The 17,826-nt window shown below is 38.2% G+C and overlaps 1 protein-coding gene across 3 annotated transcripts in view; it reads right to left on the reverse strand.

Moving 5' to 3' along the window:
• Positions 1 to 958: 958 nt before the first annotated feature.
• BTBD3 (BTB domain containing 3) overlaps positions 959 to 17,826 on the reverse strand; it is a 34,818-nt gene continuing 17,950 nt past the window's right edge. For 2 of the 3 annotated variants that reach the window (XM_088134468.1, XM_007425419.4), the window contains exons 2-5: positions 17,455 to 17,749; positions 16,887 to 16,977; positions 16,011 to 16,129; positions 959 to 9,818 (exon numbers count right to left, since the gene is read on the reverse strand). In XM_088134468.1, the coding sequence (XP_087990594.1) occupies positions 8,786 to 9,818; positions 16,011 to 16,129; positions 16,887 to 16,977; positions 17,455 to 17,749 (1,538 nt within the window). In that variant the 3' untranslated portion in view covers positions 959 to 8,785. Of the gene's footprint in view, positions 9,819 to 16,010; positions 16,130 to 16,886; positions 16,978 to 17,454; positions 17,820 to 17,826 lie in introns of all 3 variants that reach the window. The other variant, XM_007425418.3, reaches the window with a different exon arrangement.

A 17,826-nucleotide genomic window follows, 5' to 3' on the forward strand; every position in this document is an offset into this window, starting at 1 on the left:
AAGACAGGCAAGGGAGAACAGGGTTCTCAATGCTTGGATGAGATGGTGGTGCCAGAATGAGGGGTTCAAATTTATTAGAAATTAGCATACATTCCGGGACATGTCAGCTCTGTACATAAGGGATGGGCTCTACTTGAATAGGCCTCTGATGCTTACCACTAAAAAGGTTGCAGAGCAGCTTTTATACTGAATTTGGTGGGAAAGTCAACAGGAAGTCTCAGCTACTTCCTATATGAATATTCCTCTCTTAAGGATAAAGGGAAAAGCTTTGGGAGAGTGGGTCCCAGAGGAAATAAATCTATCCATAATGATCAGTACATAGCAGGAAAGTAAAACTGGACCAAGGGAACAATAGGTGGTGCTAGCAGAAGGTATTGGAGGAAAGGAATTATGTATGGATGTCTATATGCTAATACTAATGATCTGAGCAAAAATGGGAAAATGGGCATATTTGTTAGGAATGAAGAGCACAGAATACAGACATAATAGGAATAACAGAAAACCAGGGGGATACTATGATTTCTAGGTACAAGCTACAGAAAGGACAGGGATGAGCCTACAGGGTAGCGCTCTATGTTACAGAGGAGAGAAATCCAACCAAATGGAAGGTATGGAAGAACAGGCAACCAACAAGATTGGAGGGCAGGATGCAACCGTTGAGTTTTCTTAGCTTAGATGGAAGATGTTTAGGAGGCAATCTGAATGAGTTTTGTAAGATTACTAGACAACCCATGACCCACTGAGTCATTGTTTCAAAAATATTGTTTCAAATATATTTCCTTATCTAATCAGAGAAACAGAATGACCAAGGGCAAAAAAGCAGTGGGAGTGGGAGTGACTTGCAATTTGTAACTTGCTGCGAGTTTCCCCATTGACTTTGCTTGTGGGAAGCTGGCAGGGGGCATCAGAAATCTTCCTTCCTTCCCTCCCTCCCTCCCTCCCCCTCCCCTCAACAATATGAGTTGCTCCGATTTCCTATTTGTGGGCTTCCTAGATGCATCTGGTAGGCTACTGTGGCCTGGACCTGCTTGAATGGGGCTACGTCACATTTTCATCAATGAAGTTTTATGGTTCATTCATATGGTAAGGGTTGTGTCAAGAGAAGGGGGAAGATATTGTCCCCATAGCAGGCTGGGAATGAGACAAAGGCAACATCATGAGGACATGACAGTTGGTGGGGCACCTTTGTGTTGCAGTTAGCAGGATGTCAGGATGAGCTATTTTTTCCCTTTTGGGGACAGTTTTCATAATGAAGTTTTATGTTGTCCTTTGTCCTAGTGTCTCAATAAAACTGTTAATTTTTCTTATAGTTCTTGCATTTCTGTTATTCCCTTTTGAACCTTACAAAAGCGCTCCTATTCCTAGATTTTGACAATTTTGTACACCGTATTCTTCATTGCTTTGATTAAAAGAGCTAGTTTCTGCACAATTATTGGAAAGCAGCAAATAGAGCTGGAGTAAACCATGTTCAACATACATTCACCAGCATCTTAACATCCCAAAATCATACCACTGAAATTTTAGCAGCAAAGTGGCAGAACTTTGGTAATGTAGTTTCTGTGTTAAGATGGAGAAGTGGAAATGCAAGGCATCTGGACTGTGAAATCCTCTAACTCCCTTCCGAAAATCTCATGATGCTTCATGTCCATCAGTAAAGAGGCCAAAATCCAGAGGCACTACCAAGTCATTGGAAGTTGTTCTGTGATCTGCTAGCAGGTCAGACGACTAAGTCACAAATCCTAACTTTTACAGTAAAGGGTGGACAAAGTGGGACAAAGATCTATTAGGCTTGTGATGGGCCAAAATAGTGAATTATTTTGGCAGGAGTGCAAGGACTGTGATAGGTATGGTGATGATGCAAAGTGGATTGGACATTATGCTTCTGGGCAGAGCTGGGAATTTCAGGGGCTTGATAGAGTGTCTTCTCCTTTTTTTAAAACCCCACCCTCACTCCCACAGTATTACCAGTTTTCAGTATACGCTTCATGGTTGTTTCCTGTCTCAATATGATAGGAAACCAACTTTCAGTGGAGAAGTTAAACAAAGGTCCAGGGTTTGCAGACTGACCACTCCTACCCTAACAGAGTCACCCTCCAGGGGAGATGGATGGCATACAAATTTAATAAAGAAACAAACATGTTGAATTTAAATTGCCCCAAGCATTTGCTCAGAAAGGGATTACATGCAAACCTGAAAATTTCAAAAATCCTTAAAATATGATACATATTCAATGCTGAATGTGATACCATGGATGAAAATACCTTGAAAAGAATTAAAGATGCCGAAGCTTTTTTCTAAAAAGATATTGAAAGTGACATTGCTGTAACTACAACAGTACCTTTTAAAATGAGGTTTTCCTTTCTCATGAGGCCAAACAATCCACAGTAAAAGCCACATATGTTTCTACTAACAGGTGGATCTAAACTTTGTTAAAAGATACAGCCAATTTCTTTGTCAAAGGCCGCATCCCATTGACCTGAAAGCATTGCTGTACTAGAAACCACTTGAGGAAGCACTCGAAAGACACGCAAGGGACAGCTACTGGGTGGAGATCATCCTCCTCTCTTCCTATGCACGTGTCTTTCTCTCCTGGGGCTGTTGATGAATTGGATCTTGCCTAGAAAATATGTAATGCACCACACCAGTAAGCATTTTAGCATTTCTTAAACCTGAAATGTACAGATCCCTTGTGCATTAAATTCAGCTTTAAAAAAAAAATCATTCTTTTGTTCGCTGCAGTCTTCCTTCACGTACAACATCTAAAGTATACCAAGATTTATTGGTTTCCAAAATCCAAGAAATATTTTTATACAAGTGTTGGGATCCCCTCCCAATCCTCAAAAAGAAGGAATTCAAAACCAAAAGAAGGGGAGGGGGAGTTTCTTCATATTCAGGATTTCATTTATTTAAGAAGGTTCAGAAGCAGGCTGGAAACAGTGTAAGAACCAGTTTCATTTTTATTTTTCTTTTAAATGTGATTATACACATTCATGTGTCTACTAAAATTCTGCACTATTACATTAAAGATACAGTACGGTAACATTCGATTTGAGGTACTTGTATTTATATATGTCCTTCATAAATAATGCCATCGGTTGCTATAGTCAAGCACTGTTCCAAATACAGCTAGATGCAATTGTGTCTGAAATAACGGAGTTTAAATTTTTCATTTTTTAAAAAAACAGTGCAATAGGTACTGTAGAAATTAGAATATTTGCTTAAATAATATGTCAAATCAGCTCAAAATATATTACACTAGAAATTCAGTAATAACTTACTTTCCCCTTTCAGTACAGCTTGCAAGATGATACTCAGAATAATTTCAATAGTATCTATATTTTCTCTTTATCTCAGGTCCTTTTGTTTTAGATAAACATATTGGATGGCTCCAGAAGACTAAACCAATATATTATAAATATATTATCTTAACAATTTAGGGTGTGAACTTTCTATTAAGGGTGCAAAGCCCTAATTTGGGGACAATTCTGTAATCCTGCTGAGTTAGTTCTGCAGTACAGTTTGATGCTGGAAGTCTTCTCTTTCTGTCCACAATCTACACAAGGTAACATACTTGAGTTTAATGAATCTAATTTAGCTTTGATACTAACAGAGTACAGGGTCAAAGTTAAAATACCTGATCCATTGCTGCCAGATGATGGAAACATATTAAGGACCACCCAGTTCAATAAACACTCCCTCTCCAGTTCAGAAATGTATCCTGCATTCAGAAGGATACTGAATTAAATGAAGTACAGGTAACTACATTTGTTTTATTCTATTTGGCAAGGAAGACGTAAGTACTCAAAGCTCTTATCAAGTTGCTTCCTGGGGGGACCAACAGACCCAAGGCTAGATAAATAAATACAGTCCTAAAAGTCGTAATTATCACCTTCCTAATACCATTGCTATTCATACAATTAAATCATCTTATCAATTATAAATTTCATTATATTATCTATAGAACAAAATTTGAAATTTTCTTCTTCTGTAACATGCGAAGAAAACATTGGCTTCCTTCTTACTTTTTTATGTGTTCAAAAGCCAATACATATACAAAGCCCAGTCCAGGTAGCATCTTCCTAATCAGTATATTAGTACTCAGACTTTTCATTCTGATTTGACAGCTACTTCAAATAGTCATTTATCTTAACAGCCTCCCAAAGGAGATCTGCTTGGCCCCATTATAGCTTGCTTTTAGACTGGTAGTGAAGTCGGTTTTTATTCCATCCGAGTTTTTACAAAATACCCCTTTAAAGTTGTCATTAAATGTTGCTACTACCTTAGTTCTAATTTTCTCAATATTTCCTAATATTGAATATATGCTATTTTAGAATTTAGAAAGGCAGGTTATGTATGCTGAAAATAATTAATTAACATTAGGAGTCTTTCCAGATTCAACTACAATTTTGAAAGGCATTAAAACTGCAAAAACTCATGCAATACACACTAAATAGTTTACTGTTTAAGACTGCAGCTCAGCACACTTACCTAGGAATTAATCCTAGGTAAGTCAGCAAAAATGACTTCTGAACAGACATATGTAGGATTGCACAGAGAGGCACTGAACATCAGAAAAAATACACTCTACTGCACAGATTTCTTAGCTTATTCAGGATCTTGTGAAAATCACAAATGTTTTAGTTCTCACAGTTGCAGTTGTGAAAAAGTATAAACACTTTTGCAGCATTGCACTTGAAAACAAGTCATTTAAAAACAAAAAGCAATATAGTAATTGTAAATCAGATTTAATACATTTAAAACTTTGAACTCATCTCATTTTTTTTTCCATTTGGGCTTCTACAGTCCTCCTGTACAACTTAGCTATCTTACTTGTGTTCTATTTCTTGCAGACCTGCCTACTGCTCCATCTATTTCTCAGGAGTAATTAATATCCTACTTAATTTTACCGCAAAGTAGGACATGCATGTGGCTATCATTTTTGACATATGGTGATACATGCAGGTTTTACTGCCATTACATGTGTGGAATAAAGGAAATGATACACTGAAATGCAGTGAAGCCCTGAACATAATTTATAATTGCACTATTATATGAGAACTGTTTATAAAGGTAAGCTAAATATTTATCCATATTTATTCTGGCAAATTGCCTACTTTGTAATCAATTATGGGAAAAAGCAAAGAAGGAAAGATTCAATACATGTCTGTGGCCTTCTTAAAAGGGAGGGTGAGCTGTGCAACGTGGTGTCAGGGACAATTAATTCATTTCTCTCTTCAGGAATGATTGTGACTATACTAATTCCAGTTTCATTGTTCATCATCCACAAATGTCTACTGGAAATACAACAGATTTTCCAGAATAAAACTGAGACCTTTCAAACATCATGTGCTTCAATGGGGTAAAGCTAAGAGTAGCAGTGCGCAGATGCCATCTAGAGGCTGAGAGGGCACAGGGCAACTGATGTGACCTAAGTCTGGAAACTGGCTCTATTTCATCTTAAGGTAATGCCAGCAGTCTTCCTTAAACCATGCCATTCACTGTGTTTTTATTTGGCCTATCTGAAACATCTAAAACCTAATTAGGTAAGGGGAAAAAAACCCTACAAGAAGAGTTTTTTCTCCCAAATTATGGGAGAAAGGGCTTTTATCTGGCCCTTCCTCCAAGGACCTCAGGCAATATGCATGATCTACCAAAATATATCCTCACATTGGCACTGTGATAAAAGTTAGATTGAGACTAACTTTCTCCATAAGAACTCAGGAATATGGAACAAATTCTATGACTGAAAAGAACTTTGACCTCTGGTCCCTCTAGTCTAAATTCAGTATCTGAACCATACTTGGCTTTTAAGATGTGAAGATGCAATCCTTTACATTTCTTCAAAAAGCAACTCCCATTTAATCTAAACATATTTATACTTCTGAGAAATATAAGCAATTTTTTAAAATAATATCATTTGTGATAATAAAAGTACAGGAGATACAGAAGCAGCATTTGTTCTTAAAGGACAGCTTCTGACTTGTGGGTGTATTTTTTAATATGCTACATTGCTGACAAACTCTTACTGTCCAATTTTCTCATGTTCAAGTTGCAGCTCTAAATAGTATTTGGGGCACCACAGATATTTAATGGCACATATACAACCAGAAACCAGGATTTCAGCCTGTAAAAATATTTAGAGAGGCATTCTGCAAATGTTTCGGGACTATCAATGGTTATGCTGGCTGGGAATTTTGGAAGTTGTAGCTCGAATTCAACAAGAAGCCATCAAATTGGGAAAAGCTGATATGGGGTAGGGACTAGAGGCATCCACAAGGATGGGGGGGGGGGCAGGACAATGAAAGTAGTGTTGAGCCATCATGATGGAAGCCCCACATGTGCTGTGATGTTACATATATGGAAGTAGCAGAGCTTGCAGTCTGACACTGCCTTTGTCATTTTACTGAAAACTATAGATTCTCTGGATGCCTCAGGTAGAAACATTAACACAAAACCACAATTCTAATAGCTATGACAATAAAATGTTATGCTAAGGAGGTACACTGCAGTGGGAAACACTTATATTTACTTTATTTAAAAAAAACATGGAAGTGAAATTGCACATTCTTTTTGTAGACAGAAAACTGGGACAAATCAGTTTCAGACTAATACTATAAGTGACTTCCTAGACTGAAAGATTTAGGGGCTGCCTTTTTGAGACATGCCTTTAATTTCACAAACACGATGTTGTTCTGTATTATTCACCTATACTCCTTTTTCCTTCTCTTCTTTAAAACTATCTGCCAGCCTGCACCTTTTCCTGTTAGGAATGCACATAGTCCAACCAATTAAAAAAAAAAAAATCTGGAAAAGGAAACTTTGACTGACATCTGAAAGACCATCAAAAATTAAACAAGAAACATTTAAGTCACAAATATCCCTTCTTTAAAGACAAGGTTGACAGATCTGGAGGGTTACCAGTTCTGGGTTGCAAAAATCCCTGTTAGCATTTTTTGTTTGCTGCCACATGAAGTTTTGCAGCCCACATTTGATAGTCTTACTATGTGCTGCACAAAACAAACCAATAATTTACACTTGTGCTAAAAAGTATTCTTTTGTAGTTAGAGAGAGAACCACAAGCAGATTCACAAGCAATGCTAATGTCCACATTTACACTTAATGCTAAACTAGAAGTTTTTAAATTATACTCTGTTGAAGAAGCCACAGTGTTGAAACAAATATTACTTTGTATGAGCCTGGCAAATATCAGATCCCCTCAATAACTCTGCTGCAACCTGTGTTAGATTACAAATGTTAGAAATCCCTTTGCCATACTGGCTGGGGATAGTAAAAATTGTAGTGTAACACATGTGGAGGGAATCAGATTAGGAAAATTTTTAGCATCTAGAAATCTGAGAGATGTTTCAAAAATTTGTAATTGGGTGAATATTCATATTCTAATTGAACTGCATAGTATCTAGTCTATGTGCTCATCCAAAAACAGAGCTTTCAAACCTAGTTGCTTCTACCTGTTTAAATGTCCCACTAGTTGATTTAATTTGCAAAGCATTAAAATATTCAGCCTTGAGTTCAACGAGAAAAATGTCACTGCATGGTATACCGAATAAATACATTCCATTGCAATTTCTAATAATAAAATGCTCCAAACATCTGTATTTTTACTACTTGAAGAAAAATACATACATTTAAAACTGTATTTGGGCAAATAAAACTCACAAAACTCATTGCTTGCTTTTTGCTACACATTTTCTGACAGTGGAAAAAATATAGATGATGCTTGAAAGGAAGCCAGAATAATGGCTACTAGACTTGATTAAATGAAATACATTTAATCCCTTGAAAAGAAAAGTAACTATCAGAGAGATTTTGTAATGGTGTAAATGTCATTTATTTAATACATTAGAGCAGGCTCTCCTTCTGTGAAGGGCTTTAACTGCCATCATTCCCATCCAGCATGTGCTTTGAGGATTGTAGGCACTGCTCCAATACATCTGGAGAGCACCAGCTAGGGAAGGCTTCCCAAAAGTAATACTGAGGAAGCAAAAATTCATGAATGTATTCTAAACATCCAGAGTTTGCTTGAGGAAGAACTTTGTAGAAACGTTAAGATTAATTAAGAAGCAACGATGTCCCCAAAGACCTTGAGTTTTTGCTGCAGTCATCCACAACATAAACTAAATGTGAAGTGCCAGTATTTCCAAAGCAGCCCAGTGCAAACCAAACTTTATGTATTTTCCATTACTGTAGACTTCTCCATTTAGTTGTGTCAAAATCAAGGAGATCATCTCAATTAACCCACTTCTCTGATGTTCCCTCAACCAAACCTCAGCCCAGGCATAGTGGTGATGCTGCTGTAAACCAGCATCAAAGTGTGAGCTGCATTCAAACGGCAAGAGGCTAAAGCCACCTTTAATTCTGAGGTGTTCAAGAGGCCTACAGCATGGAGGAGCAAAAATAAATAAATCATAAATCAAAATGACAGGAAATAGCAGCAAATTAGAGACCCGAGAAGAACGTCCCTTGGAACACTGCATGGAAGGAGGACATCTCTTTGCTCCTTTCCCACTAATAAGGCATCCCATCTGTGCTAAGGCTGGAAATCTTTAACACTTAATTTGCTAGTTTGATCTTGGGAGCATCTAGTAGAAGAAATACATGTAGATGGTAAACAGTACAGCAAGAGTTAAAACTGTTCACTGCAGTTCGGAGTGTCCTACTTGTACTGACCATATATCTGCAGGCAACAAGCTAAGCATGAAATTGGCCTGAACCAGACACAATACATCATAGAATCACACAGTGCTCTGCGAACCCACCTTTTCCTTCAGGCATAAAAAATAAGTTCTGGAATTTGCCCTCCCTGAACCCCTGTGCCATTGGTACTGTCTGAAGAACATTGGAATTGCACAGTCACTTTACCACATTGGACTTCTGTCATTCCTTCTTGTCCAAAATAGCTGAGTTCATTACCATCCAAAATCACACTAGCTGTGTAAAAGGTATCTGGTTCGATTTGCACTGGGTACTCAAACCACACGGGGAAAGTATTGCTAGATCCATCTGAGAAATATTTGCTTAAGTTTTGTCCGAGGATAACACCTTGCCGTTTGAGTTCAATTTTGGCACTGTATTCTGCTGATCCGCAGCTGGAGCCATAGAGACCAAACCCAGCAATGAAAACTCTCTTGTCGACGGCAAACTGGATGCTGTCACAACGGCCCCTGTAGCGCCACTGGTTGCTGCGGTAGGCACATGACTGGAAGCGATGACAGCGCTGCGGGACCAGGCCTTTCCGGGCATTGCTCACAAACTGCAGCTCTGGTTTTTTGGCAGCTGTGTACCAAAGGAAGATATCATTTGTTTCACTGAGGGTCAGAAGACCAGACTGAGCAGCCCCATTGGCAAAGTCATCCAATGCCATTGTAGGTATGCGAATGAGATAGAGCGCCTTCCCAAGCACTTTGCGCTTATTTTCAATGCTGATGGGCAACTCCTGCCGTTGACACTCTATTTCAGCCCAGTTGAGGGCAGCTTCAAAAACTACAATCTCTTTGGCGTTCAGGGTCTCCCTTTGGAGAATGCTTTCAAGGGTTTGGAAATCAATGTCACAGAAGCCTTCCGATTTCAGAGCCAGCTCAGCTTGTGCATCGATCACTTCCCAGCAACGTTCAGTTAGGTCAGGTTCCTCAAACAAGCAGCTCTGGGAAAGCAGCACACAAGCATTTTTTGCACTCAGGCTCGTCTCTAGGAAATTCACACAGGCCCGGGCAAGATGAGGAACAATGTACTTCTTGGCAGCATAAAGAGTTGCCAGAACTGTATCAGCAGCCAGGTCAATTTCATCACAATAAATATATCTGTAATAAAAATATACATGTCATGCTAATTTCTAGCAGATAGGGGAAAAAAACACACATTTTCCTGCAATACTGAAAATAGAAAGAACATGTCTGGGAAACACTAATATATTCATTCAATCACAGCTTGTAAATAACAATTTAGGTTCCTGACCAAATAACACCCCCCCCCATTTAACGAATTCTTTATCATCAAAACCTGCCTGTAAGTGTAGAGTAATTTATAATCTTTGCTGCAAATCACCAGTAGAAGGCAAACTTTAATATTTTCTTTTTTCTTCCCCAGTACTGTAATAGATAGCTGGCTTGCATATATTTGAGCTATGGTTCTTTTGTAACTTTTCTAAACTCATTTAGGAAGCAACCATTATTTGTTTAGGCCACAATATAAAGAATTTAAATTAGTCTGAGGTTGTTTTACAAATCCAAGTTTCAGTTAACAGTAGTTTCTCATTACATCCTTAGCCACAATCTAATCCTGCTTTTTGTATCTCACCCTCACCTTGAGCCTAGGCACAGAGGCACGAAACAAATGCAGTTAGAAAATGAAACTAATCTCCTGTCTAACCTATCTAACCTAGCTTACCTGACAAGCCCATCTCCCTAGCTTTGAATGGTGGAAAATTTAAAGCGACCACTAGATAGATTTACCAACACCTAACTGGTCCGTTTACTGCATATATAGCTGTGATTCACCATGATAGCTATTATTTTTGGTGAAATAGGTTGGCGATGACCAATGTTAATTTCATGTGGCCACCATTATATCATACACAGCAGATTTTGCAGAGTGTATCTTACATGCCTGACAAATGAGCAGAGATTCTCAGGGTTAAGGACCTGTCAGATTAAAAAACAAACACACATATATTTATAGAGTTGCATGCTTGCATGGATGCACTAGCTATTGGTAAAAAAGGGAGGATTTATGATGATTATTATGGTGTTTTGTTTTTTTTTAGTAACATATAAGTCCTATAAATTCTGAAGGGAACAAGATGTTTTAAGATGTTGTTGCACAAATCTCCCCATGCATGGCTTCTTTTGCTGTATCAGCCAATAAAGGTGGTTGTGGGCCAACCATCTGAAGACCATAGCAACTGACTGGAAAAAAGGATTCTTCCACTTACTATCATGAACCTTTTGCATCAGTTTGGTGAAAAATGTCATGGTTCTGTATCTTGCTCTGTGTAAATCTCCATATAATGGTCCATGGTTATTTTAATACCCTATTTGCCCGAAAAGACGACAACACTGAATTTAAGAAATTTCCCACCCAACCTAACAATATACAACTATTTAGATAAAAAAAAAAACTTGTGCAGTGCCGAACTTCCCCCCTTGTTAAACTTGGTTGCCAATTCCAGTTGAAATCAATCTTGGAGATCCTTCTGCCATAAATATGTGCATGTGATATTCTTGTATATGCATATATGTATCTATGTAAGTAGACCTGCCAAAATCTACATACCCTAAATAATACAAAAAATAAAATTTTATTAATTGAACTACAGGTAGTCCTTGGGTTACAATGGCAATTGGGACCTGGATTGCCATCACTAAACAATGCAGTAAAGCACAATGTCATGTGATCCATTGCTAAGTGACAACAATCCCAGCAGTCCCAGTTGCCGTCGTAACCCCAAGGTGTGTGGGTTGTTAAACGGGAAGTGGTGGGAGTCCCACGTAAGGAGCATGAAGGTGCCACAGGGGGATGTGGGAGGCCCGGTGCAGGCTGCGTGCGAGTTGGGGGAGGCTGGGGGAGGGGAATGATGTGGCACTGTGCGTGTGCAGGAAGGCCATGGGGTGGAGGGCATGGCACTGTGGGAGCGCAGGAAAGCCGGGGAGACTTACTGGAATGACTTGTGACCTTCCCTGCGGCTTCCCTATTGACTTTGCTTGTGGGACACCAGCAGGGAAGGTCGCAAATGGCAATCACGTGATCATGGCTCCCTGCAACATCGTAATTGCAAGCCAGGCACCTAAGTGCTCAGATTGCAATCACATGACCACAGGGATGCTGCAACAGCCAGAACTCTGAGGATCAGTTGTACGTCCATTTTTTCAGCGCTGCTGTGAATGGTTTGAATGGTTGCTGAATGAATGGACACAAGCCAAAGACTACCTGAAACAACTACTAATTAAGTTCAACTGCCTTTCAAATAAGATGTCCATTTACAAAATTAAATGATTCTCCCTCTGCATATATGAACATTCTCTCATGCAGAAACCATTCTCACACAAAGGACATACACAAATTCCTCCCTCCTTCCAAAAGGAAGATGAAGAAGAAATACAGGATGGAGATGGGGTAAGAGGAAAGAGTCACTGTAGTAAAAAGGGATGGAGAAAGAAAGCAACAAAACTGGATGGAGAGGTGGGAAGACACAACTGGACAAGGAGAGAAGCCTTGTCTAGTTGTTACAAAAGGGCTAAATTTCCAAGGAAACAACCCTTCCCAAGCAGCAGTTAATTTTTAGCTTCAAATTCATCACCTCCAGGTGATGTCTACATTACTTGTACCTCATACTAATTATTTTGTTTCCAACGTATTTTTCTATTCTTATTAGAGATCCCAATTCACAGATTTAATTATTTGAAAGAGAAAAAAAAAGATAAATCTGCTTGGATGGCACACAGTCCATCAGAGAAACATTCAGATGTCTTTTTGCTTCTGAATTAAGCTGCCAGTAGACATCCCTAGGAAGGGAAGAAGGGAGGCAAGGTTTTGTTTTTTATTTTTACTTGCAACCAAAAAACTCTTGAGGAGAACACACAGATATACAGACCCATTTTTGCAACCTGCCACTGGTAAGGGAGCTGAACATACAGCAAAGTCACTGGTTTGAGATGGGCAGCTATATAAATTGAATGAATGAATAAATAAAAGTTATGCCAGACAAGGTTATCAGATGGATCTTGTCAAAGGAGAGGACAAGCCAAGATTGGATTTGGTTTTGCTCATGAGAAAGATTGATTTTGGCTTCTTCAGTGTACCACAGTTAATAGAAACAATGAGTTAACTCTCTTATGAATGCAGCCACCATGACAGAAACAACCTAATAAAAACTGCAGCTTTAATTCCCAGCTCAACCAATTAATAAACTAAAGCTCTGGCAGCTCCATAAATTTTCCACTACGGTGAATTACTGTGAAAGTTACACTGGGGGAGATGGGGGGAGGGAACTGATAATGATGTTCACCACCGATGAAAGACACTTCCTCACAGCCATATGGATTCTTCTGCCATAAGACAATGCAAAGGCCTTTGGCTTAGGTGGCTTTAAAAAGACTGTAAACAGGTATTTGTATTGAATGACTTTCTACACTCTTAGATGTAGCTTATTCCACTACTACTTCTGAATTCCAGGAGGAGTGGGAAGACAACAATAATTTCCTGATCTATTGCCATAGTTGGCAGGACACTAGATTAAATTTTTCTCCTCCCCCATTAGGTATTTAATCTAGTAGAGTTCTTATAACTCTTATCAAATGTCAGAACACTCAAGGAAGAATATTAGGCTATCTCTGTCTTAAGTGGCTTTCTTCCTTGTGAATTCAAGTACTTCAGAGACCTTGTTCCATCACTGTCTACACACACATTTATGAGGCATGCTCCAATATGCCCTCTCAGGGGAAGTAGCTAGACTTGAAGAGATTGGGGGGATTCCCTAGTGAGCTGTGCTTCAAAATGCCTGCTGCAAAACATGCCTTTTGTGGTGCTTGTCATTCTCTGATTCCCAAATCCAGCCATGAAGCTAAAAGGAAAATGGTAATTGGTTTGGAAGATGTGAACAGAGAGAGGATTCTTCTCTTACAACAGCTTTGATCTTAACTTTGCACATATCTTATGCAATCCATAGCTGAAGTGAAACATAATCAGATCACACACATTTAAAACTGACATTCTACACAAGATCTGCAAATTACAATGGAAAATATGATTTATAACAAGATTCATAATTACAGAAAAAGATGGGAGAATTTGGTGTTGAAACTTCTGTTTAAGCACTATTGATTTCATATTGGAAAAAAATGAAGACAGCTATGCAATCTTTTCGACATATAATTCCAAATAATAAGTAATATGGAAGTGGGAAAAGCTTCAAATGCAGTAGAAATGTCAATTTCATGTAAGCTCTTGTTAAAAAGAGTTCCATGTTTATGTCTTTTCTTTCCCCCTAGTGGGCGCTGATTGTTTATTTCCAGGGCAGCCATAAACTCCATAGAATATTGATGCTGTAATCTGTACCTCCAGTCTAAAGCAAAAAGTCAATGAATTAAAAGCCTGGTAAGAGAGAAATTCACTTGAGTAGAAAGCGGGGCTTTCAGTTGAATCCATATATTCCTAAACATGGATTCTTATCTGCTAAAGATGATTAGGGTACAATGAAGATACCTCTTTTCTAGCTTTTGCTGATGGGGAGAGCTCTGCTACTATGAAGTCTCCCACTGTATCTGTAGAAAGAAACCACTGTAGCAAGCATAAGACCGTAAAACGGGGCATTCTGGGCAGGGAACAGAATGTCAATCTACTCAATCTAATGACACTGTTTCTCCAAGACATATCTGATTCAGGCCCCCCGGTTATGAAGCTGATAATTAGGGAGCTGATAATCCCCTCCATTAATTTCAGTGAATGGGAAACAACAATAATAAAAAAGTCTGCCAAGCTGAAGCTTAGCAAAACTGCTCCTATGTCAAATCTGTCTCAGGATGGCTAGAAATTTTGAGAATTGTAATCCTAACATATTTGCAGAGCCCCTGGTTTGGAAAAGCTGTTTGGTCTTAGAACTTCCAACTTAAGATGGATCGTGAATATTAAGTGTATTTTTATTAAATGAAACAATTTATAAACTGTAGGTTTTTAGTACAGTATACATCAGAAGCATAATCAAGAACACTGCTGAAGACTCCAGAACAACCCTGAAATCAACTACAGAAATACAGTAGGCATGTGTCAATGGTACCTTGCCAAATACATTTCCTAATACTTGCACTAGCAAGATACAGTGTTGTTGTCTTGTTAAAGTCGATCAAGCAGTAAATTACTTTTTCTCTGAACATACTATTGAAAGATTTACCTAAAGATATTTAACTAAGGCTCATGCTTATTATCTAAATATATAGTAATATTTAGGTGGTAAATCTATGTAATCAAAACCTAGCACTTATATTTAAATATTACAATCATTTCTAAAAAGCTAGCCACATGTAATGACACAATCATTTCTTATTGCTGGTCATTCTACTTTGTATAACTTCCTTTCATGTTCCTCACACACTGTGTGCTAACTGGTGGTGCACTTCGTTTTAAGGAAGTTACAATATATTTGTTTTATTATCATCCAGATGATTTAGTTAAGAGCTTAATAGCTAAGAGATAGTTATCCAAAGTTGGGGAAAAAAATCAACTGCCACATTGATAAGACTCTTAATCAATATGATTTAAAAAAGCATGAATGTTCACAGCACAAATCAATGAATGTTTCTAAATAATAATAAATCTTTTCAGATACACCTTCTACTTTAATTCTTGACTGTATAGAAAGCACAGTAAGAAAGCAACTTGTGTTTTTTGCATCCTACTCATCATACGAGAGAAGCCAGATGGAGTGAAGAATTGCTAAAAAAAAAGCAAAAAATGCACTTTCTGTTTTCAGTTCCATCTTAAAATGCAGTAATTACACTTGGAGAAACCAATTGTTAACTTTTTGGATTTCATGCAGCCGATAGGGGGAAAAAAATGTTATCACGATTTCATTTGACAGATGTATGCAATGACAGTTGCATTGAAGAAGAATGGGAAAGCACCATGTATTTACCAAAAGAAGCAATGCAAACCATTGTACTAGATATGATAGATATGAAATCATTAGCTTGGATTTTGATTTCATGTTTTTAAACTTCTCATATCCCTCCTTTTTGTATAACATATTAACAGTTTGCCCAACGTTGTCAGTGACACACAAAAGGTGTCTGGAAGTGGGAGAAAGGGGGAAGAGGGGAAAAATACAAAATTTGCAAATTAAAAGTTTTAATAATTAACACATAACTACAGGGACCATTTTTGGAGTAAAGATGGAGTTTGATATTTCTTTTTATAATGATACACAACTTTTTAAAAGTGACATTTCTAGAGCAGAAAGAAACGAACTCATTTCCAGCAACTGAAGAAGGATGCTTGCTTACTTCAGCATAGCGAGGAAAGCAGGAGGCTCCACATCTGGGATACGGATTTCATCTTTGTCCTCAGCAAGCTCTCCGTAAAACATTGCGTGGAATACAGAGCTTCCAACGGCTAAGACATACTATTTTTTTAACAAAAGGAAAATATTAGTTCATGCTTTAAAACAAATCCAAACAAAAAACAGATATGCTAGAGTCACATGAGTATTAAAAAGGAGGCCTTGAAGGCAATATAGGTAAGGCAGGTTTTCATTTTTCAAAACTAAGTAGGAGAATGCTGGGTTTTTCTTTTTAATTTTAGGAAATAGTTCTTCAATATATCTATTGCTTTCCTAAGAGAACTTAGGAAATTCATGCTGAGAGCTAAGCAGCTGTAGCATTTTGGAGCAAGCTTGCCCATCTTGTGCCCTCCATGTCTGATGGACTACGATTTTAACTGCCTCTAGTCCCCATTATCAGCTACAATTATTAGAGGTGAAGTCCATCATATAGTATTTAGACAGTGCCTACATGAAGAAGACTTTGAATCAAATCCCCACTCCTGCAGTGACCTTGGGTAAGATACTATCTCAGACTATGTCATAGGATTGTTGTAAGAATTAGAATTGGTTGTGGGGGAAAGGATGGGAGCAATCTGGAAGAACATCAGGATAGTGTCACAAATCACATGCAATATTCTGCAACAGATCTACTACTATTGCAAAAATGTGTTAACTAGAAGGGAAATTATTAGAACTTTTCACCAGGCAAAGATACTTAACAGTATTTCTAATTATACCAGGTCCAGCATTCAAGCCATTTACATGAAGTTAAAGCGGCAAGTGTAGATATTTCCCTCACGCTTCCCATGTCAGATCTGTTACTACAGCTGTTGCTTACTTTGTGTCCTGGTAATCGCTGGGTCCCACCTGGTGGCCCAACCACAAAATGAACATCTGCCATCAAGTCGTTGTTGAACATCACTGCATTTCTACAAACAAAAGCAATATGTTAATTGGGGGTGTTTAGCATCAAGCTTTACCCCCCAACGCATGCAATTCATCTTGCTGGAAGCTCCTTAAAAGAATTTCCTTAAAATCAAGCCAAGAAAATTAACCAGAAAACAATGATAATTAAATAGTCTAAGGTTCAGTGTTTTTAAAAGAATGATACTATTAAAAGAAAAACTTTGGGAAAAACTTTCATCAACGTGAATGTGCCAAACTGTGCAAACATATGAAAGTTAATACACAGAAAATACGTTTTTATGAGTGCAAACTATTATGAGGTTAAAATAGCTTGCATGTGAATGTTTTTCATTACTAGAAGATAAGAACTGTACTGTTGGAAAGGGGGGAAAAAAACCCCTTTTTCAGTTTTAATGCATGATCCTGTGCTAATAAAACATTTCACTGCATACTGCTCCAGAACCTGTAACCTCAAGAAAAAAAGACCCAAACTTCCTTACCTTTCTCGGATGGTGGGATAAAGTCCTTGCCAGTTGGGAGCTGGAATAATATTGTTGTTATTGATATTTTGCTGGTGATACTGCTGGACAGCTGTCGTGTTACTGTTAGCTGGTTTCTTTCGGGGGAAAATATCAGCAGCCATCTTTTTCTTCTTTTTAGTCTTCAAGGTAATGATTTCATAGCACACTGGAGATAATTTGCTGTTGCTGCCGCTGCTGCTGCCGCTGCTGCTGCTACTGCTGCTGCTACTGTTTACCTTCTTCGAGCTTTTCTTGGACCTGTTCTTAACTGTCTCTGGAAGCATCAAGAAGAAGGTGAGACATTTCATGTTCTTTCCCTTGTCATCTACCATGAGTATCCCTGTCTGTGTA

The sequence above is a fragment of the Python bivittatus genome, unplaced genomic scaffold, assembly GCF_059951505.1.
Source record: "Python bivittatus isolate LINGU-HERP-01145 unplaced genomic scaffold, Pbiv_v1 ctg000020_np1212, whole genome shotgun sequence".
NCBI lineage: Eukaryota > Metazoa > Chordata > Lepidosauria > Squamata > Pythonidae > Python > Python bivittatus.